This window comes from Narcine bancroftii, chromosome 3 (assembly GCF_036971445.1).
Source record: "Narcine bancroftii isolate sNarBan1 chromosome 3, sNarBan1.hap1, whole genome shotgun sequence".
NCBI lineage: Eukaryota > Metazoa > Chordata > Chondrichthyes > Torpediniformes > Narcinidae > Narcine > Narcine bancroftii.
The window spans coordinates 88,784,122-88,808,245 of record NC_091471.1 but is presented as its reverse complement, the minus strand read 5'-3'; the positions used below and the strand labels follow the sequence as shown (position 1 = coordinate 88,808,245).

General features: G+C 42.2%; 1 protein-coding gene across 1 annotated transcript in view; it reads right to left on the bottom strand.

Moving 5' to 3' along the window:
• The window catches only part of cwc27 (CWC27 spliceosome associated cyclophilin), a 235,233-nt gene that overhangs the window by 73,225 nt on the left and 137,884 nt on the right, over positions 1-24,124 (bottom strand). The window contains exon 11 of the mRNA XM_069924501.1: positions 5,509-5,609. Within this exon, the coding sequence (XP_069780602.1) occupies positions 5,509-5,609 (101 nt within the window). The remainder of the gene's footprint in view (positions 1-5,508; positions 5,610-24,124) is intronic.

Here is a 24,124-nt window from a genome sequence, read left to right as displayed (position 1 = left end):
ATGCTTCTGCAGGACTTTTTCCAGTGGTTGCATGAGGTGTTGCTCGATAGACAGCCACATAAGATAGCAATGCTTCTCTCCAATTTTGTCCTTCTGCGTGTGCAATCCTCAATCGTTTTTCAATGGACTGATTTTGTCTCACTACTTCTCCGTTGGCTTGCGGCCATTTCGGAGTTACTTTATGATGGTGGATACCTGTGGTCCTCATGTATTCCGCAAATGTCTCTGAAATGAATTGTGGACCATTGTCAGAGTATAATGTAACAGGTAATCCATATCTCGCGAATATCTCTGCTAATGCTTGCATTGTTTTTTCAGTGGTTGTGGACTTCAACACCATGTACTCATAGTATCACTACCATAATTGATTCACCCGTCGGTAAAGGTCCAAGAAAATCAACAGCTACATCGATCCATGGTCCTGTTAGGAGTTGCGTACTCCGGATCGGTTCTGGCGGATTACTCCTACTTGTGATTTGACATCTGTGACAAGTTTTAACAAATTTCTCTGCGTCTTTATCACAACCTGGCCACCATACCTTGGTCCTGAAGTTTTGCTTGGTACCAACAATACTTAGGTGTCCTTCATGCGCTAAGGATACGATCTTCGGTCTCAATCTTTGCGGTATCACCAATCTGCAACCTCTTAATACACACTGTCCGATGCAACAAAGTTCGTCTTTAATGGGAATGTAAGCCTTGTGAGTACACTTGTCCCATTGTCCACTCTGTATGCATTCTCTTACTTCCATGAGTTCTGGATCACGTTCGGATTCTCTCTCGACTTCCTTCGTAGTCACAGCTTTCGGTGTCGACTGAATAGCTACGAAGCGTACAAAGCTCTCTGTTTCTGTTCCCAATTCTGACTTGGAATGTGGTCCTCCATCCTTCACCAATCTGGACAGTGGATCTGCAATGTTTGCTTTCCCTGCAATGTGGATTACTTTATATTTGTAGGGTTGTAGTCTGAGTACCCATCTCTCTATTCTGGCACATGGTTTGGATCTAGGTGCATAGATCACCTCTAATGGCTTATGATCTGTGATGAGTTCAAATTCAATGCCGTATAAATATGCATGGAACCTCTCACAGGCCCATACAAGTCCGAGTGCTTCTTTCTCTGTCTGAGAGTATCTTCTTTCCACATCTGATAACGATCTGCTGGCATAGGCAATGATTCTTGGTCCTCCATCATGCATCTGAACCAACACGGCTCCTAAACCAACCGGGCTGGCATCCGCTATGACTTTGGTTGATGCCGCCGGATCGTAATATCCAAGAGTTTTTGCATCTGTCAGGCTTTGCTTCAGCGCTGTGAACGCTTTCTTATGCTCAGATCCAAAATGAAATGGTACACCTTTCCTGGTTAGTTTCCTTAGTGGTTCTGCCACTGTAGCAAAATTAGGAATGAACTTTGCACAAAAATTGACCAATCCCAGAAAACTCCTCACCTCTGTTGCGTTCTGAGGTGCACGTGCCTCTTCAATAGCTTTCACCTTTGTCTCTGCAGGGTTTAGTCCTTCCCGTGTAAGTCTGTGTCCCATGAAGTCCATTTCTGACACACCGAACTGGCACTTGTTTCCATTCACGGTAAGGCCTGCCTCCTGTAGTCTAGATAGTACACGCCTCAACCGTTTGTCATGCTCTTCCTTCGTTGGTGCATGGACTATGATGTCGTCAGAAATGTTGGCAACTCCAGGAATGCCTTGAATCACTCGATGGATTTCATACTGGTAGATCTCCGAAGCTGCATTAATTCCAAATGATAGTCTCTTGTAACGATACAATCCACAGTGAGTCACAAATGTTGTTACATCTCGGGAACCTGGATCCAGTTCTAATTGATGATAGCCCCATTTCAGATCAATTTTTGAGAATACCTTGCTGGTAGTTAGTTCTTGAAGTATTTCCTCCACTGTTGGTATAGGGTGTCGTTCTCTAATTATAGCTTCATTGGCCATTCTCATGTCAACACATAGTCTTATGTCACCCTTTGGTTTGGGCACAATCACTACGGGACTGACCCATTGTGTCGAATGTTCCACCGGTTCAATAATGTCTTGTTCGATCAATTCTTTAATTTTGGCTTCGACTTTCCCACGAAGTCCAAACGGAGTTCTGCGCACTGGTTGCACCTTGGGTTTGACCGTTTCATCTACCGCTAGCTTCAATTGTCGACCTTTCAGCTTTCCTACTCCTTGGAAGACTGCGGGGAATTCTTGCTTCATATCCTCGTATGACTGAATTGAATTGACACAAGCTCCAATATGAAGTATTGCCAGGTCTTGCGCTGTGCTTCTACTCAGCAATGGTTCTCCCCTCTCTTCTATGACCATAAACTCTGCTTCGGTGTACTTATCTCCAGCTTCAACAGTTGCAGTAAAACATCCAATGGTCTGCAATGGCTTGGTTGCTGTGTATGGATACAGTTTCTTGGAACACTTCTTTGAGGTACAGATGATCTTTTTCCTTTTCAACTTCTCCCATAAATGTCGATCAATCACATTACTGTCACTGCCTGAGTCTACAATGACCTGCACTGTCACTCCACCAATGATCACTGGGACCTTCTCATGATGTACATCATTCAACGTAAATTGGTAACAACTCTGTCCCTCCTGGGTATCATCATCGTCACCGTCTATCTGGCGAATGGTATCTTTCTTTCCAGGATACTTTCCTTTCCCCCAGGCTTTGCCTTTGGAAGTTGTACTCTTCCTCTTCTGGTCTGCATTGGACTTGCTTTTGCACTTCTTTGCAAAGTGGTCCTTACCTCCACACTTTCTGCAAACTTTGCCTTTGGCTGGGCAATATGGGTCTTTTCCAAAGTGACCTCGGTTTCCACATCGATAACACTCCACGTCCTGTGTCGACGTATATCTTGGCTGGTTATGGCGATGTGAGAGCCTCTTAATTTGCTGGCTTGAGTTGTCTTTCAGGGTCATGGTATGAAATTGCCCTTCAACAGCCTCTAATGCAGCAGCAATGGCTAAAGCATTGGTGAGTTCCAACTCACTCCCTCTTTCCAGTAGACGTCTTCTGAGTTTATCTGATCTGCAGTGCTGTACGACTTGATCCAATAATTGGTTGTCCAAATCAGCTGGCATGTAATTGCATCCAACAGCTAGCTGGCGTAGTCTCGTCACGTACTGAGCAATTGTCTGGCCATCTTCTTGTCTCGTTCTCCGAAACAAATGGCGTTGAAATGTAGCATTCGGTGTCACTACATAGTGTGCATTTAATGCATCTACCACTTTCCGGTACTCATCCTTTCTTCCAGTATTCAAAAGTGTCTTAAATGTTTCCCGAACTGCGGGTCCCTCAGTGAAAAGAAGTAACGCCCTTCTCTGCGCTTTTTGTTCAACCGTACCGGTATCTAGAAATAGGCCACGACTGTCGGCGTAGGATTCAAATTCTTCCAGCCATGCCTTCCACTTCACACTTACAGTGCTTGCATCACCCGTTGGGTCAAAATGAGCAATTCCACTATGTGTTAGAAAGTCACCGTCTGCACCAGCCATGAGGAAATATTCCAGCCCCAAAAGTACTGAGTCAAAGAGAAAATTCTTATCACCTTGAAGTTCTCTGTAATCCTCTGTAATCTTCTTTAGTCTTTAATTTTCTTCAAGCTTCTTTCATCCTCGTCGCCAATGTCACATTTGTGGCCCGAAATGTGAAGTTAATAAAACATCGAACACAAGTTTTCTCATGTAAACTTCTCAGAGTCTTTATTTTCCAGTTTCCTTTGTTCTCCTGCTTGTGCTCTTATCTCTCTCTCATACCACGTGACTTCCGGTACATCTCATTCATATTCATTATCATGACATGTCCCTATTGTACCAGCCTCCACCACTACATCTGGCAATACATTCGAGGCACCCACCTGTCTGTATAAAAATCTTTCCGCTGTTGTTCTATCACCTTGTACAGATATCCTCTGGTGTTTGCTACTCTCGTCCCAGGAAAAAGGTGCTGGCTGTCCACCTTATTTTTGCCTCTCATAATCCTGTAGATCTTTATTGTCACCTCTCATCCTTCTTCATTCCAAAGAGAAAAGTCCTAGCTCTGTTAACCTTGCCTCATAAGATGTTACCAATCCACACAACATCTTGGTAAATCTTCTTTCTGTAATGAGACAACTAAAACTGAACATAAAATTCCAAGCATGGTCTAACCTGAGTTTTATAGAGCTGCAACATAGCCTCACAACCCTTGAACTCAATCCCCCAACTAATGAAGAGCAGCCTTCTTCTCTATCTTATCAACCTGCGCAATAACCTTGAGAGATCTATGGATTTGGACTCCACGGGCCCTCTGTTTTTCCACACTGTTTTTTAGTTGATTTTTCTGGAAAGATTCCATTTTCAAATTTATTTCACTATCAATACTTGTTTTAATGTTTTGAACTCACTATTTCAATTGTAAACATAAACAAGAAATGTTTAACCCCAAACCCATGAATAAAAATAAAAGCAAAAAATTAAATTTAAGGCAAAAAATGTTGGAAATAAACAACTATATTTTTTAAGATATGCATTTTTAAAAAATCATTTTAAATTTGGGCAAGCACCCCAGAATTCTGAATGAAATCAGAGATGAATGCAACTCTTCTAAATGAAAAGTGAAAAATTGATAGACTAGGTCAAATATTCTCAATGGGGGACCTGGAGACCACAGCACGTTTAAGTAAAAGCCTTGTTTTCTTTTCACCTCACATAACAATTTTTAAAAATGTTTTTTTTATATGTAGCTGGAGGAGAGAAATATAAAATAAACCAAAATTTGACTGCTTCAGGAGGTAAGGGGGCCCAAAAACATTGAGTAGAGTCTTAGTGCAGGCCATAGCCAAAAAAGGTTGAATATAGCTGGACTAGATGATTACAAGTTCATCTAAGCATCCAGAGATTGCAATTATATAGGATTTAATATAGGACAACATCTAACAGATCTGGAAATATATGGGGAATAAAACAGAGTCAACACAGTAAAAGTCCTTTAGCTAAAAGAAATTGTAGCCATCTTCTTTGAATAAGGAAAATCATGCGGATTTCTGTTCATAATTTTTCAAAATTAAGGGATTCTGAAAGTTTAGAAATATTTTAGCTAATTAGAAAGACTGTTGTGTTATTGACCTTCCCCATATAAATATTGTCAACTTTAATGAAGAGCACATGTACAAGAATAAATAAGCCAGAGAGAACAGTTAGCAGGAAATAAGCAGAGAAGTGACAGAGTAAATTAAATCTAGACAATGCTGATAAATAACTGGGAAATTAAGTGTAGGATGTTCTATGTTTGGAATGTTTATTGGACAGGCACCCAAATTGCTTAATATACAGTACGTGTTAGATTTCACACCCCTGGCAGGAACATGGTGGATAGCATCATGGTTAAGACAGTGTAATCCTGATTGATTTACAGGTGTTAGTTATTTGTTGCTTACTGACTTTTGAACAACCTATTATAAAACCCAGATGTTTTATATAAATATATTATTGCTTTTTTTACCTTTGGATTCTGTTTCTTCCTTTTTAGGAACGTCTGTCTTTTTCAGTTTTGCTGCCAATATTTCCCGTTTTAAATGACGTGCTTCCCTGCGTAGCTCTTCACTGCATGAAAACAATATTTACATAAGCATATAATTTTCTAAGCAATAAAATCAACTAGAAGAATGAGTTCCAGGCAGCTGCTTCAAAATTCACCACTAGACACAAAAAGAATGTAGCTATTAGAAACATGTGCTATTATTTATTGCAATAAATTCTAGAAACTTACTGATATTTTTAGATAAAACTGAGTTCTAAAAGGGTGGCATGGTTTGCATAGTGGTTAGTGCAACACTATTACACTATTACAACAGCAGTGACCTGGATTCAAATCTGGCGCTGTCTATAAGAAATTTGTACGTTCTCCCTGTCACTGCCCAAGGTTTCCTTGGATTCTCTGGTTTCCTCCTAGTCTCCAAAAATGGACAGGGTTTTTACATTAATTGCTATATTTTGGCAGCATGGGCTCAGAGGCTGGAAGAGCCTCTTAAAATTAAGATAACATATTTTTAAAATCTTTTGTTTTTGAACACCACTGTCTTTAAATTGCTCCTAAGGGCCCGATTTTCACATCTTACTCCTTCTTTACAGCAACTTCTTTCTTAATTCATTATCTACTTTTACCTTGTTGATGACTGCACTGTACATTCATCAACTTCCTTCAGATATATCTACTCAATGCTCAGATTTTCAATGCTCTCTCTCAATTCAAAAGTTGAATCACTGCCATCCAAATTTTACTATGGCTTTCTACCCACACTCACTGCCGTGTTTTCCAGAAAGTTGATTTTGTTGGTTGACGTGTTCTTGGAGTTGAACTTTGAGGTTCCAAGTTGATTCAGGTCCTCGTACAACATAATTGTGTGGTCAGATTGGAATTAGTCACACCATGCACAAAAATTCCACTTGAAACTCCACCCAAAGCTCTGTCAACTGTCTATGTTTCTAAATATTCCCAATATTCAAAAATGTTGAAAAGACTCTAAAGGAAAAAACTTTAAACTCAAAAATATTAAAATTGCTTCAGTAATATGAAATAATTAAAAACATTAAAAAAGATTAAATTATTTTAAACAAATTCTAACATTTCTTTTCCACAAATCTCATTTTTAAAAAAATCAGACTTCCTAACATTATGTGCAGGGGAATCCCACCAAACCTGCACTGCTGTTGGACTTCTGTGTTCATGAGCGAGTTCTGAAAGTTGCTCGCATCTTCAGTAAGCAATGACAGTAGTTGTATGTGGACCTGCTGCTAAAGCCCAACAAAATGAGCACCACTAACTTTCTTCAATATTGCAATCAAACTTTTTCAATTCATCAGATAAAGTTTCTTTATATTTATCTTTTGCCTTTTCCTAGTCATGTATAATTTGGACAAGTTAAAACACTATAGCACAGAGGCCCAAGTCTATTTCTGTTAGCAGCAAAATTCTGTTGCATGAGATGCAGTACCTCAATTAACTGTCCAACTTGATAAATACCCCATTACATTGATGATGAAAAGGACTTTTTAGATCATGGAACAGTACAGTGTAGGGACACGCACTTTGGCCCATGTGTCTGTGCTGAACATGTCCAAATCAAACCAAAAATATTCTGCTTGTGCCTGATAGATCTCCCTCCATTTCTTTCATATTTATGTGTCTATCTAGAATCATTTTAAATGCTACTATTTTGTCCGAGCAATATCGAATGCACGATATTTGATATTTCAAGTTTTTAAACTGAATTCCTGCACTCAGCTTGCCATGTAGAAAATAATTTCTTGCCTATTAGTCTACTTATCCTTAATTATTTAACTTCTGAGATATCATCCTTGGCTCAATGGTCTTCTTTCCATCAGTACCAGAACTTTCAGAGTTCAGGTCTCGTGGCAAGTCATAATCTAGGCTAATATTTTAATGCAGTAACAAAGGAACACTGCTCTGGTGCTATTGGATCCTCAAAACACACAGAGATATTTTAAAGATGAAAATAATGGAAGTGTACATGGTGAACAGCAAAATATGACAAAGAGGTTATTGGCAAATGTAATTGGGCAATAACTTTGAGGATTGTGATACCAGAAGACTAAAAAAACTAGATAATGAATCTTTTTTTCAGCATTGCTCTCTAAATGTGTCCGAACATGCAGATCAGTGTATTTAGAATCTATCAACCAAACCCACAATTTTAAGAAAAGAAAATGAAGTTCGATGTGCAAAAAGGAGCTGTCTCAGATAATATATTCTAAAGAACTCTATTAAAGAGTATGACATATGTGGAAAGAACAAAAGGAAACTCCAAGCTTGAATGCAAGAAATTGGGTGTAACAGGAAGCCATGAGATTCTTCAAGCCTGCCTCAAGGCCCTCGCTGTTCAATACCGTCATCGCTAATCTATGGTGGACTCTTATATGCTGTCTCCATAATCTTCAATATTTCCTGTATCTATTTCCATCATAAATATATTTAATCATCTGGCCTCCACTCCTTCAGGGCCAGAGAATTCCAGAGATTCACTATCCATATAACCATTTATGGAGCGGAAACAGGCCATGTCGGCCTTTCAAGTCTGCACCGGTTAACTAGAACAACTCCACTAGCTCAAACCTCCCGCTCTCCGCCAATAACCCTCCAACCCCCTCACCCAACCTTCTCTTAAATGACAGAAGGGACCCTGACGCAACTATCTCATTTGGAAGTTCATTCCATTCTGCCACCACTCGCTGAGTGAAAAAGCCATCTCTAATATTTCTCCTAAAGTGTTGCCCCCTTACCCTTAACTCATGGCCTCTTGTTCCAACCTCTCCAGCTCTCAGGGGGAAGAGTCTGTTTATGTCTAGTCTATCTATTCCTTTCATAATTTTAAATTCCTCTATCAAGTCCCCGCTCAGTTCCAATGAATAAAGTCCCAGTCTCCTTAATCTCTCCCTGTAATCCAGATGCTGTAAGCCAGGCAATATCCTTGTAAACCTTCTCTGCACCCTCTTCACCTTATCTATATCCTTTCTATAATTTGGAGACCAGAACTGAGCACAATACTCCAAACCTGGCCTCACCAATGCCTTAAACAGCTGGAGCATCACCTCCCAACTCCTATACTCTATACTATGATTTATCAAGGCCAGCATATCATATGCTTTCTTAACCACCCTGTCTACATGGGAATCAGTCTTCAGTGAACTCTGTACCATAACCCCCCAGGTCCCTTTGCTCCTCTGCGTGCCTCAATGCCCTGCCCCTAACTGTATATGTCCTATTCTGGTTATTTTTACTGAAATGCAACACCTCACACTTGTCTACAATAAATTCCATCTGCCATCTTTCAGCCCACTCTTCCAAACAAACCAAATTCTTCTGAAATCCAAGAAAATCTACCTCACTATCCACCACTCCCCCTATTTTCGTATCATCCGCATATTTGCTTACCAAGGTCACCACACCCTCCTCTAAATCATTAATATAAATGAACAACAAGGGATCCAGCACCGATCCCTGAGGCACCCCGCTTGTCACAGGCTTCCAACCTGACATACAGTTGTCCACCATGACTCCCTGCTGTCCATCTCCCAGCCACCTCTGAACCCATGTCACAATCTCTCTACTAATTCCTAGTGACTGAACCTTCCTTATTAACCTTCCATGTGGAACCTTATCAAAAGGCTTACTAAAATCCGAATAGATCACATCAACCGCTCTACCTTCATCCACCTTTTTTGTCACTTCCTCAAAAAACTCAACAACGTTCGTCAAACTTGACTTTCCTTTCACAAACCCATTCTGGGTGCCCCTAATCAATCCCTGCCTATCTAGATATGCGTATATACTATCTCGAAGAATACCCTCCATAACCTTCCCCACGACTGAAGTCAAACTTACTGGCTGATAATTACTTGGCCTACACCTACTGCCTTATCCTCAAAATAAAATTTAATTCACCATTTTATTGGAATCTTATGTTTGAATAAAGTTACCCTCATTCGTCTGAACTCCATAGAATAGAGACCCAATGTGTATAGCCTCTATTAAAAGGAGAACACTCTAATCCTAGGAATTAAGACTTGTGAATCTCCTTGGACTGCCTTCAGTGCAAGTATATCCATGCAAAATATTCCAGGTGTGCCCTTTAATACTTTGAGAGTAATAATAAAATAGTACATCGATTGGGTGCTGTGGACAGTTAACAGGAGAATGAAAATGAAAAGAAAATTAGTTGAAGATGGATTGAAAAACAGAAGGAAAATTATATTAACAAAAAACAGATGAAGTAGGTGGATAAATAAAGAAACCACAAATTTATAATCAATCATGTTAAGGTAATTCAAAGCACCTCACAACTAATGAGTAGTTTTGAAAAGTGGGCAGAAATATAACACAGGCTTATATGCAGTGGCTACATCACATTCAGTAAGTCTTCACAAAAGTTATTGTTAAATTATTGCATAATCTTATTGTTTTTAATCACTTTGGATGAGGAGAAAATGATAGAAGAAGTCTGGGAGAACAATCTTTCCCTTTGAATAATATCATGGGATCTTTTAAATTCTAACAGAATAGATAGGGCTTAGGTTTGGAATATGGCACTTTTGGCAGTGCAGCGTCCTGTCAATAGATTCCAAAAATGTTTATAATAGGCGCTAAAATCTCTGGAGTGGGCTTGAATGATCATTTTTTTTTGAAGGTCCTACTACTGAGCCAAAGCTAACACCTTACCACTTTAATGCATGTGCAGATGAGTGGGTTGGGATGCATTATAAGGCAATTTAAATAAGGTCATCTTTTTTTCCTGTTCTACAACGAGTGCTGGAAACTTGGCAGGTATGCAAAATAATCCCATGGTGCTCTCAAATTATGAAACGATTCTGACTAGAGAAGGAAGTAGAATATTATAGACCATAAATATAAAAACTGCTGGTACTTTGCACTTGGGTAATTATACCATTATTTAGATATAGAAGTGGGAGATTTTGATATCACAAGTGAAAATGCAGTCTCTACAAAATATTTCAAAATAAGGCCATCTAAATGTTAAAATTTTACAATTGCACTTCAAGCATTTAAATCTATCAAATTCAAATTTCATATGTGCAAGTATCCTATTGATGTGTAAGTAAAGAGATTAATTTTAAGAGCCTTTGGTGTTAAAATTGCTGGTACAGTCAAGCAAGAGAAATAACACAGATGCTGCTTGACCTGTTGACTATTTGCAGCATTTTCGGATTAATTTTAGACTTCCAGCATCTCTAGCTTTTTCATTTTGTCTGCAGTATTTTGTGCTTGGGAGACTAAGTGGATGGAAAAAAGTATATTATAGACCCTTATAACATTTTAAAATTAAGAATGGCAAGATTGACGTTGAGCACACCAAGATCAGAAATGGGAACTACAGAAGAGGAAGTAAATTTGGAAATAACTGTATGTCAAACTTGTGTTTTAAAAGTCTGAAGACGGAGCAATAACACATGAAATAAGAAAAGAAAGTGGAAAATATTTATCTCCACTTGATCAAGATACAGAAGAGCTAACATAGAAAGGAAAAACAGCATCATGGCAGCAGTGAAGCAGATTCTGCTAATAAATAAAAAGAAAACATTGGGGTTAAAAAACCACACAGGATTAGGTAAACTGAAAAAAATTTGCAAGATAGAAACAATATTGACAGATTATTATTTTGAGAAACCAATGATGAAACATTGTGGACTGGACTGGAAAGAGTTAATTAACTAATAATCTGATTAAGAGGTTTTTAGGAAAGAATAATCAAGACACACAAATATTGAAAGTTCATTTGATGAAACTTTTACACTGAATTTGTTAATGTGATCATAATTTTCCTACTAAATCGAGAACTACTGACTATTCAAGTGTTCTGTAATGGACAAATCAAATATTTACTTGTGGTACTCTTTGCTAAGTAATTAGCAACCTTCTATTCATTAAAACTAGAGTTATAAAGTTAACATCGGGGTCTCAGCACCTACCATGAACTTTCAACATTTTAATGACTGGAATTAAAGATGGAAACTAGAGTTTGTGGTCCGATTTGTTTTCTTCTTGCTGAACCTTTCCTATTCTGAGGTTCAATAATGAGGCACATGAAGGGCATGAATTTGCAGTCCTCACTCACTGGATATCCACTAAATATGTAATGACAAGTTAGAATCTATACCACCAAGATTAAGTAAATCCTTAACTGCACAATACATTTTAATTACTACCAAACAATCTAGCACTGAATGTAAGCTTTATGAATGCAGTTTCATCTTCCTCTCTCTCTTAATCCCATTTTTCTTTCCTGCTTTGTATTTTACTTTTTTCTACATAATATTCCAGTTAACAAAACCTTTGTTAGATTTTGCATTCCTCACAGAGAACATGTTCTGGGACACACATAAGGAGTGCCATGTTATTCTGAAATCCCAATTACCATTATTGGAATGCAAAAAGCCTAGTAAACTTCTGTGGTAGCTGCAAGGCAAGTATCATTATTTTCCACTGTTAACCAGAAAAAATGAAGTGATGCAATTGTGCTCCTTCTACATGCTTGAGGGAAAGCATTCAGTTCTTCAGTTTATTTATTGTGAAAAAAACGTAACTGTATAAATCACGTAAAGCCATTTGTTGAGAAAATAAGGACTGCGCTCAAATGGATTTACAGTACACAAAAAAGCAACATGAAACAAGACCTCTACATCTATTTGGCATCGGAGACAGAAATAATGCCAACTAAAAACCAAACCACATTGAAATAATTACCCTTGTTTAAAAAAAATCTCAACACATTACAAAACACTGGCTTTTAATATTTAACTCAAAAAACATTCATCTGTGACATAATCATAGTCCACAAAATTCTTTCCTTTTTAATCTTGCCTTCACTCAAAGATTTCAACTAATACTATATTTACACACACACACACACACACACACACACTTCATCCTACTCCTTTTTCATTAAGAGGAAGCATAATTTCATCAGTGCAGAATGTGTATACAAAAGTGAGCAATAATGGATAATACAGGTACACAATCCTTTATCCAGACATCTAAAATCCGGAAAGCTCCAAAATCCGGAAAGTAGGGAGAGAGATGGCAGCGCAAATCAGGCGGGCAAGGGGGAGAGATGGCAGTGCGAGTTGGGCAGGTGAGGGGGGTGAGACTGGCAGCGTGAGTTGGGTGGGCGAGGGCGAGAGACCGCCAGTGCAAGTTGGGCAGGCGAGGGGGGTGAGACCAGCAGCGCAAGTTGGGCGGGCGAGGGCGAGAGACTGGCAGCGCGAGTTGGGCAGGTGAGGGGAGGGGGGAACGGCAGTGCAACTGGAAGGTGGTGGGGGTGGATAGGGCAGCACAATTCAGGTGGGGCTTAAATCTGACTTTCCAAAATCCGGAAAAATACGAAATTCAGAACACACTGTCCCCCAAGGGTTCCCGATAAAGGACTGTGTACCTGTAGCAAAAAGAGAAGTATATAGATATTCACTTAGAAAAAGGGGCACTTGTGGTTACAAAACGTGGGCTCTAATCAGTAAAGAGAACAGATTACAAAATATTAAGTAGAATCAGTTTGGATGGAAATAAGGAACAGCAGGAGGAAGAAAACATTGCTGAGCTACCTCCCAAAACAGTCATAGTCATGCAGGAGAATTGTATAAAAAAAAAATTGATGTATATATAAGGGGCAATTATGGGGCAATTTAATCCACATCTCAAATGGCAAACCAAATGACATGTATTTGTGTGGGGGGAAATGTTCATGAAGCATATAAGAAATATTTTTCAAATTATTATTTTGAGAAACCAATGATGAAACATTGTAGACTGGACTGAAAAGAGTTAATTAACTAATAATCTGGTTAAGAGGTTTTTAGGAAAGAATGATCATAATATAAAAACTCAAAGCTTGAAAGTGAGTTAGTTTGATATGAAACTAGAATATTAAATCTGAACAAATCAAACTACAAAGGTATGAGGCAATGAATTGGTTACAATAGATTGGTAAATGAAATGACAGCAAATGGTTTGTAGTGAGGTCGCTATGGCTACAGCTAGGTTATAGCTCTCAATTATAGCCTAAGGCTGAACCTCAAATCCGAAGGTTTTATATCAGAGTGGCATTCTCCTATGCAGGTTTCTTACCCAGGCTGGAGGGGCCTGCCTCCCCTCCTAGGTCGGACCATACTGCCCGGACCGGGGCCGGGGCCGCTGCTGCTTTCCCTGTGCCCGGACCAGGGCCGCCGACTCCTTCTTTCTGCCCGGACTGGGGTCTCTGCCTGCTTCGCTCTGCCGAGGCCGGGGCCACCGCCTCCCCCTCACTTCTGCCCGGACCGGGGCCTGTGCCTGCCTCACTCGACCGAGGCCGGGGCCGCCGCGCTTCCCCCTCGCTCCTGCCCGGACCGGGACCTCCGCCACCTACCCTCTGCCCGGACCGGGGCCTCCGCCTGCCTCACTCGACCGAGGCCGGGGCCTCCGCCTCCCCCTCGCTTCTGCCCGGACCGGGGCCTCCGCCTGCCTCACGACGAGGCCGGGGCCGCCGCCTCCCCCTCGCTTCTGCCTGGACCGGGATGGGCTGGAAGTCAGCCTGAAGAAAACTGAGGTCCTCCATCAGCCAGCTCCCCACCATGACTACCACCCCCCCCCCCCCCCCACATCTCCATCGGGCACACAAAACTCAAAATGGTCAACCAATTTACCTATCTCAGCTGCACCATTTCTTCGGATGCAAGGATCGACAACGAGATAGACAACAGACTTGCCAAGGCAAATAGCGCCTTTGGAAGACTACACAAAAGAGTCTGGAAAAACAACCAAATGAAAAACCTCAAAGATTAGCGTATACAGAGCCGTTGTCATAACCACACTCCTGTTCGGCTTCGAATCATGGGTCCTCTACCGGCATCACCTACGGCTCCTAGAATGCTTCCACTAGCGTTGTCTCCGCTCCATCCTCAACATTCATTGGAGCGACTTCATCCCTAACATCGAAGTACTCAAGATGGCAGAGGCCGACAGCATCGAATCCACGCTGCTGAAGATCCAACTGCGCTGGGTAGGTCATGTCTCCAGAATGGAGGACCATCGCCTTCCCAAGATCGTGTTATATGGCGAGCTCTCCACTGGCCACCGTGACAGAGGTGCACCAAAGAAGAGGTACAAAGACTGCCTAAAGAAATCTCTTGGTGCCTGCCACATTGACCACCGCCAGTGGGCTGATATCGCCTCAAACCGTGCATCTTGGCGCCTCACAGTTCGGCGGGCAGCAACCTCCTTTGAAGAAGACCGCAGAGCCCACTCACTGACAAAAGACAAAGGAGGAAAAACCCAACACCCAACCCACCAATTTTCCCCTGCAACCGCTGCAACCGTGTCTGCCTGTCCCGCATTGGACTTGTCAGCCACAAACGAGCCTGCAGCTGACATGGACATTTACCCTCCATTTACCCCTCCATAAATCTTCGTCTGCGAAGCCAAGCCAAAGAAGAAAGAAAGAAGAACCTCAAATCCACACACACACCAGTAGAGTGAATTCAACGCTGAATTTATTCAGAGGCCGCTCTGCCTTTTACAGTCAGCTCGGCTGCATCACCACCAGGGCGTGGCTTGCTGATTGGTTACCTTAGATCCCTGGGTACTGATTGGGCCCCCTGCGAACCACCGGGTGTGATTGGCCAGTTTCACCGCTCTGCCGGCAGCCTATGGAAACAGGTGTTTCAGCCACCACGATGCTTTGCCGGTCACCATGTTCAATGCCCATTTCCTGTGTCGGCCCGAGGCATGGGCCACTACACGACCCCCCCACCCCCCGGAACTGGCGATCGGGGCACCGTTTTTTGGAGACTGACCCCTGTGCCATGGGGTCAGGTGAGTGATGAGCTGGTCAAAGTCCAAGTAGGCCCGATTCAACCGGTTGAGTGTGAAAGTCTCTTCCCTGCCACCAATGTCCAAAACGCAGGTGGAGCCGTTGTGTCTGAGGACACGGTATGGTCCCTCATAAGGCCGCTGTAGAGCTGGCCGGTGATCCCCGTGCTGAACAAACATGTATTTACAGTCAGTAAAGTTATTTAGGACGTAAGGGCAGGGTTGGTCGTGGGGGTCTAGGTTTAGCAGGGGGCTAGGATGCCTAAGTCCTCATGTAGTTGGGACAATGTGGTTGCCGGGAAGTGCGCCATAGACTAGCTCAGCAGAGGATGCCTTGAGGCCCTCCTTGGGTGCAGTGCGGATGCCTAACAGGACCCAAGGAGGGCCAGTTACCGGTAGGTCCGGTAAGCTATGCCATTAAGGCTGCCTTAAGGTGTCTGTGGAACCTCTCCACCAATCCATTGGCCAGTGGGTGATAACACGGTGGTGTGGTGGAGTTGGGTCCCCAGGGTGTGGGCTAAGGCGGTCCACAGACTAGAATTGAATTGGGTCCCCGGTCTGATGTAAGGTGTTTGGTGACCCCAAAATGTGCTTACCCCAGTGCTGAGTAAAGCCCGTGCGCATGCTTCTATGGAAGCATCTGATAGTGGCACCGCCTCTGGCCATCTGGTCATCCGGTCGACCAGCGTGAGAAGGTAATGTGATTTTGGATCACTGGCACTGAATACAAGTCCCAGCCCACAGGGCAACCTCTGCAGAGGTTGTGCCAGACATACCTGTTTGCCACCATTTTGACTGTAGTCCTGATGGCGAGGTGAGCCAAGTAGTGGAATGAGTTGAAAATCTGCCTCTTCCATGCAGTCGGAATGACAGGGCAAAATCACTCAGCCTGGAGAATAATTGATTTAAGTGGGCGGCATGCTCGGTGTGGTTGTGTGGCTGGCAATTAAAATGTTGTTGAGGTAGATGAAGACAAAATGCAGAACCCGGCCCACTGCATCCATCAGCCTTAGGAAAGTCTGAGCCACGGTTGAGCTGAGGGCAGGGCCCTATGTAATGATTTGATGCTTCACCCCATGTTTTGGTTCTGCCAAATGGAAGTGAGGTGCGGTGATGGAGGGAAATTCTGCTCGGACCCGAGTTAATTTGTTGTCGTCAGTACTCACTGAGTGCAGGTGGCAGCTAGTGAGTTCAATGCCCTTGAGTGAGAGTGATTGAAATGTCCATATAGACAACACTTTTCCAAGTTCTGGTATTTCCCAATTTCAAAAAATGTCACCTTCACAGAAACATAAGTGACAATATTCTGAATGACCATCTTATTAATTCAATAATTCAAATTTTGTAGTTGAAGCTTTAAGTAGCTTTAATTTGTTGATGCATTTTGCATAACTTCGCATTGAGATTTTCATAGCGATGAGTAAAACATACTATATAATAACGATATTCAACTTTAAATAAATATAAAAGAAAAACAAGATATGATGAAATAAGATGAATTAAGATGAAATAAGATGAATTAAGAGAAGTATCTTGAGAATTTGCATCTGTATCATGATTCCTCAAAGAATGAGATACAAACTCTTGGTCTGCTCGGATATTATGACATATGACATCATAGTATCTATGGTAACCCTACAAACAACAATTTTTCTTAAAGGGATAGTCATAAAATGAGCTACAAATCAAAAACACAAGATTTTAACCTTTACAGACTGGGCGTGCACCAGCCGGCACCTCTTGATATCCACCAGAAGTGAGTTGGCCTGCAGGAAATCTGCACCCAGTAATGTTGCATGGCCACCACTGTAAACTTTCAAGTGAATTGTCTGTCCCCGAAACGTAGGGAATGGTGTGGGTGCTGAATATTTGCTGCTCGGAGCTCCTGGCCCATTTTGCTACAGTGGGCCTCCAGGTTGGTTGAGGAAATGACGCTGTATTGTGCCCCAGTGTCCACCAAGAAACATCAGCCCGACACCCCAGGAGTCTTGAAATGTGTAGCAGGCTATGCAGTTGGTCGGTTGTCACAGCCAAAAACGTTGGCCTGCCTGGGCGTTTTCCTGGAACGCGCAGGGGGAGCAGCATCATCGGGCCTCGGAACCCCATTGTCAGTGATAGAAACGGTACTGCGTGGCGTTCTGGTGGTATGTTGGTCACATGGTGATCTTCCAGGCCAGGTGCTGATGACACAGTGCTGTCACCTGCTCGAGCAAAGTGCAGGCATCCCTCTTTACCGCCAATAGTAGATCTGCTTGGGTAGCCAGCTTCCTAGGGTCATCAAAATCTTCCTCTGCCATTTGGGGTCACTATGCAGCGAGGTTGCTATGGCTAGGTTGTAGCTCTCGGTTATAGCCTTAAGGCTGCAGCATGAATCCGCAGGAGAAGAAACACACACACACCAGAAGAGTGTATTCAACACTGAGTTTATTCAGTGGTAGCTCTTACCGTGTCACCACCTGGGCACGTCTCGAGCAGGCCAACTGCCGATTGGTTACTTCAGATGCCCAGGTCCTGAGTGGGCCCCTTGCGGTCCACCGGCACACATTAGCGGTGATTAGCCAATTTCACTGCTCTACCAGCGACCTATTGGAACAGGTGTTTCAGCCCACATGATGCTTTTCTAGTCGCCGTGTTCAAAGGCCATTTCCTGTGTTGGTCCGAGGCAAGGGCCGCTACAGGTTCATATTTAAATAATATATAGAATACATAGTGACAACAAATACATATTGATTCAATACACAAAAGCTCAGGAGGAAATGTCTAACTGTGGCCAGAAAGAGAAATTAAAGTTTACTGGGGATTAGAGAAATGGCAGAGAAATTGAGCATATACTTTGTGTCTGCCCAGCAGAAATAATGGAGAGTAGCAGGGCTTGAGTGAGTGAGAAGTTGAAGGAAATCAGCACTAGTATAAAAGTGTATAATGAAAATGAATGTAACTGCAAGCAAGAGGTAAGTGGCACAGTTAGCGTAATGGTTCACCCAACACTGTTACATTGGGTTTGAATCTGGTGCTGTCTGTGAGGAGTTTGTACATTCTCTCCATGACCTTTGGTTTCCTTCCACACTCCAAAATGTGGTTCTTTGAATATAATTGAGCTGCACAGGTTTCATGGACTGGAAAAGACTTCTACCATTCTGTATCATTAAAAAGTGAGAAATGTTAAGACCTTCTGGATTGTATGCAAGAAGATTTGAGCACAAGCACTGAAATTACACTAAGGTGATAATGAAGCTGGAATTTTGGGGTACTTTACTGATATTCCTACTTAAGGATGATCATATTTGCAACATAGGGAATGTAAGAAGGTTCACCACATTGGTTACTGGAAGGAGGATGGTAGGGGTGGGTTAAGCACTTGAGTCTAGTTTGTAGATTGCAAGTTGACTTCATTGTAACATACAAAATTTCTTATCCTTCTATGTTGTAGATCTTGTGTGTTAGGAGGTGCTGGGGACAAGTAAACAGTGTATTTTATAGATAGCAACACTGTACCCATTTGTAAAGTTGGTGGAGGGAATGTGCTTCAGGTAGAGATTAGCGTGTCAATTAAGAGGGCTTCTTTGTCCTGGATGATGTAGATTCCTAAAATGTGTACTATATTCTACATCTTCCTGAATTGTGCCTTGACAATGGTGGAAAGATTATGGGTATCAGGAAATGAATAATTAATTGCAGATAACCTGTGATCTGCTCTTTGTATCCACTATGTTTTGGATAATCCTGTGAAATTTCTGATCAGTGACAACCCAGGTTATTATTGACAGCAGGGTCATGGCGAGAATATTGACACTGAATTTCAGGGTTAGAGTGGTTGGATAGCATTTTTATGGGATTGTAGCAGCTCACCGGAGGCATAATTGAACAGGCTCGGGAGGTTCCAAGTGACGTCATAATGCAATGATGTAATTTGGAATCCATGGGGTTTTAAAAAGCTGCAGGAAACTGAGTAAACGACTTTTACTGTACTTCGACTCGACTACGTCAGATTATTTTCTTGTTCATTTCACACTGTGACAAAGTTGCTACAGCATGAATATTATCTGTCACATATCAGCCCACGTCTGAGCAAAGTCATGTTGCAAGCATGTTATTGTTTCATTTTGTGAAGAGGAGCAAATGGATTGAATAATGGGCAATCATAAGCAAACATACTTCCTAAGACTGATTCAGTCTTAAAATCTGCTTGAGGAACTCAGCAAGTCAGGTATCAACAGGGGAAAAAAAAAGGTTGACATTCTGGGTCGGAACCCTTCAAGACGGAGAGTGCAAAGTATAATGAGTTACCTGAAATTGGAGCATTCAGTGTTCACACCATTGGGCTGTGGACTTCCCAGGCAGAATACAGTGTTTTTACTCGTTTACTATTATTTTATACTATTTTTCCCTCTGCAATCTCAGTCTTGATAAAGGGTTTTAACCTGAAATGTTGACCATTCTTTTTCTCCCACTGATGATCTTCATCCTGATGAGTTCCTCCTGCAGTCTGTTAGTTTTTTAATACATTCTTCTGACCCTATTATAGAAAGCATACTATGAACAAATCAGCTAAAATTTTCCTGAGGTATTCTTGCAATAATGCCCTGCAGCAGGGCTGATATACTGTAGGTTTCACCACCAGCATATTCCTTTAGGCAACTTCATTCTTGCTTCTCATAGATTTGTCAGGGCTCTTTGATGCCATACTAGATCATATGCTAACTCTATGTCAAGAGCTGTCACTTAAATCCACTGTGAAATTCTCCTTTTTGCCCTTTTAAGTTTCAAAGTTGTCTTGAAGTCTGAACTTGAAAAATCCAGGCAAAATTCAAACCTGGCATTTAAGCAGTTTAATTGTAAAAATATTGTAACTTGATATAAAGGATGGAGGACAATGGCCTGATAGCTCCTGGTCATCCCTGCTCCACATGGTATCCAAGGCAGCAGGCGGATGATTACCACAGGGTGAACGAGGTTACTGCACCGGATCACTACCCGGTACTGCAGTTATAGGACTTCACGTCCAACTGCAGGGAACTGCATCTTTTTCAAGGGGGACCTGGTATGGGGATAGCATCAGATCCCAGTCCACCCAAAAACTCCTATTATTACACCCTTTGTCCTTTTTGAATTCAAAAGGATGCCTTTTGGGCTCAAGAATGCCGTACTGACTTTCCAACATTTAATGGACAGAGTGGGCTGCGATCTTGACTTTACTTTCATACATCTTGATGACATAATTATCGTTAGCTGCAATCGTCAGGAATATCTGTTCCATCTGTGCAAGCTTTTCACTTGTTTGAATGAGTTTGGGTTGACCATCAATCCAACCAAGTGACAGCTCAATTTAGCGACCATAGACTTTCTGGGCCATAGAATTGACCAACACGGAGCAAAACCACTTCCGGCAAAGGTCGAGGCGATCCAGGCATTCACTAAACCCAGCACAGTTAAAGGTCTCCAAGAGTTTGTTGGAATGGTGAACCTTTATCACCGTTTCTACCATCAGTGGCTCACATCATGTGCCCCCTCTTTGCCCTGGTGTCAGGCAAAGAAAAGGATGTCACTTGGGACAAAAAATCATCGGCAGCATTCAAGAACGCCAAGAAAACATTGGCTAATGCTGCATTGCTGGTCCACCCAAGAACAGATGCCCCGACAACCCTGACAGTGGATGCGTCCAGTACAGCAGTAGGAGAGGCGCTTGAACAGTATATCAATGGGCATTGGAAACCATTGCCTTTCTTTAGCAAGCACCTAAGACCACCAGAACTCAAGTATAGTACTTTTGTACCTAGCTATCAAGACATTTCAGGTACTTTCTAGAAGGCAGTCATTTCACGGTTTTTACGGACCACAAGCCGCTTACATTTGCCTTCACTAAGGTATCAGATCTATGGTCTGCTTATCAACAGAGACATTAATCATATATTTCTGAGTTCACAATGGCTATCGAACACATCTCAGGAAAGGTCAACCTAGTGGCAGATGCGCTGTCACGCCCAGCCACACAATCTGTGCAGACCTTAGCCCAAGGAGTGGACTATGTTGAGCTCATGAAGAAATTCCGTGTTACGAAACAGGAGACTCGAACATGCAGCTGGCAGAAATTCAAGTTGGCCCGGGTGAACTCAAACTCCTATGTGACGTATCTAATTCAACGCCTAATCGTTCCGGTGGCCTGGAGGCAACAGGTATTTGACACGTTCCATGGATTGGCATGTCCATCAATCAGAATGACTGTCTGGATGGTCGTCAACAGATTTGTGTGGCATGGGCTTCAAAAACAGGTCAGCAATTGGGTGAACACATGCACTCATTGTCAGACATCCAAAGTTCAGCAACACTCGAAAGCCCCACTACAATCTTTTGAGCTGATATATTGGAGGTTCAACCATATACACATGGATCTTGTAGGCCCTTTGCTGGTGCCACGTGGTTCCCATTTTCTTCTCACTTTAGTGGATTGGGCCACACACTGGCCAGAGGCAGTTCCATTGGCAGACAGGACTACGGACACTTGCACCAGGGCCTTCGGTTCTTTAGCACCCATGCCGACATCTCAACATGGTTAGGCCAAGTCTTATATACCCCAGAACTTGCAGGACTGCAAGTAAGTTTTCATATAGAAAGGAGCACATTGAGCACCATTTCAGTGTCTGTATGAGGGTCCCTTCGAGGTACTGAGATGCAATGGTTTGACATACATTTTGGACTTCGAAGGTAAAAAGGAAGTTTTTGCAATTGACCACGTCAAACCTGCCATCTGGATCTGGATGGACCAGTCATGGTTCAGGCGTCTTGGCGGAGAGGAAGGCTGCCCAAACAAAAATATATACAGGCTTTGGGGGTTGCCAGTTCTGGGGGGGCAGGGTCATGTGGCAACCCACTTTCCAGCAAGCGAACTGGATAACTGGCAAACATGCTGTGGAAAGTTGACCTGCATCCAACACAGGTTTTAATCAACTTATACATCAACTCGATAAGTTATACATCAACTCCTCCCCAACCCCCCCATCCATGCTCCCGATGCCTCGAACATGGAATTACCACACAGTCTTGGCTGCCCACCGAGCTCCTGATGTGCCGACTGCAGGCTCTCGCCCAAGCCCCACCTGATGACTCGAAAGCGGACTTACCACCTGGTCCCGGAACGCTTGATCTTCTGAGATGCCGATTGCTCGAACGACGCAGGCACTTACCATGGTCAAAAGTAGTATGCACGTAATAGAGGACCCTTTAAATTTTACACTAAAATTGATCCACAAAATTCCACCATTACACGTGTATATATGGGACTTATTGGTAGTGCAAAAACTACTCAAGAAGAGACATGTATACAAAAGAGGAAATTAATCGAAAACAAATTGACTGCAATACAGAAATACATTTTCATTAATACAGGTTCCTAACCTTTCATCTGGAATTCCGAACACCGGCAACCTCCAAAAATCTGCATTTTTTTTTGTATATGACATCTTCTCATCAAATATCCTTTTTAAAAATATTTTATTTAAAATTTTTAATCATACATGCATTCAAATATATTTCAAAATACAGATGCAATAATGCCTTTAATATCAAATATATGATGATAATACCCCAACAACCATCTCCCCCAACCCCACCTATAGTCCCAAGAAAAGGTAAAAGAAAAAGGAAAAGGATAGAATTAAGTGTTAAGATAGAAAAGAAAGTAAGAAGAGAAAGAATAAATAGATTGCTGAAAGTGCTAAATCCCATCTGATCTAAAATTCATATCTATTTCATCGTTAATAGGATTCCATGCAGGTCTCAAAGGCTAAGAATGTTTAGAAATCTAAAAAATTAAAAATGTAATCCTATTTTTTGTAAATATGGGTCCCAAATTTGTAAAAGATATATCATATTTTTTCCTTAAATTATATGTAATTTTCTTAAACTGTTTATTTCCGCAATCCGTTGTTCCAAACACAGGTGTGAGTCAGATTTCCATGCAACTGCAATACATTTTCTGGCCACTGCTAATGCAATTTTAACAAATTTTATTAAACAGGCTTTTTTACACTGCCACTACATAACGGAACTTCTCGGAAAATTCCTGCAATGCTGTCTGAGTAAAAGGTTCCAGGTGGGAATTAGAAATGAATTCCTGTCTGGAATTTTTCCTGTGGCAGCCCTAGATATTTTTGTGGTCAGCCTTCAGTGTAAGGTAAACTGCAAGATGTCTGCAGCAATACGCTAATGAATGCGCCCAACCACCTCGCTCCTAGCTCCCGCCGTCCGTACCCACCTCCTGGCCGTCTGTCGCGCACATCCCCCCCCGCGCCTCTGGCTGCCTGATACCCCCTCCTGCCCCAGCCATCTATCCGTCACCACCCTGCCCCTGGCCATCTGGCGCACCCCCCCCTCTAAATCAACACGGCGGCAGGGTCTGGCATATGAGGTGATGTTCTCCAGGTGAGTCAGTACAGAGTGAAGTGACAAGTCTATAACATTGTCTGTGAAAGTTTCTTCTCTAGGTAATTTGAAATCGATCCAGCATTTCTGGAAGGCGTGCTTTTATGTGTTCCATCACCAGATACTTGAAGCATTCTATAATAGTGGAGTTCAGTGCCACAGGGCGGTAGTCATTGAGGCCTGTTATTGTTACCCTTTTGGGTACTGGAATGATGGTGGGGTCTTGAAACCTGCGGGAATGATGGACTCTTGCAATGAGGTGTTGAAGATGTCCATGAAGATGTCTGCCAATTGGTCTGCACAGTCTTTCAGTACCCGATCACAG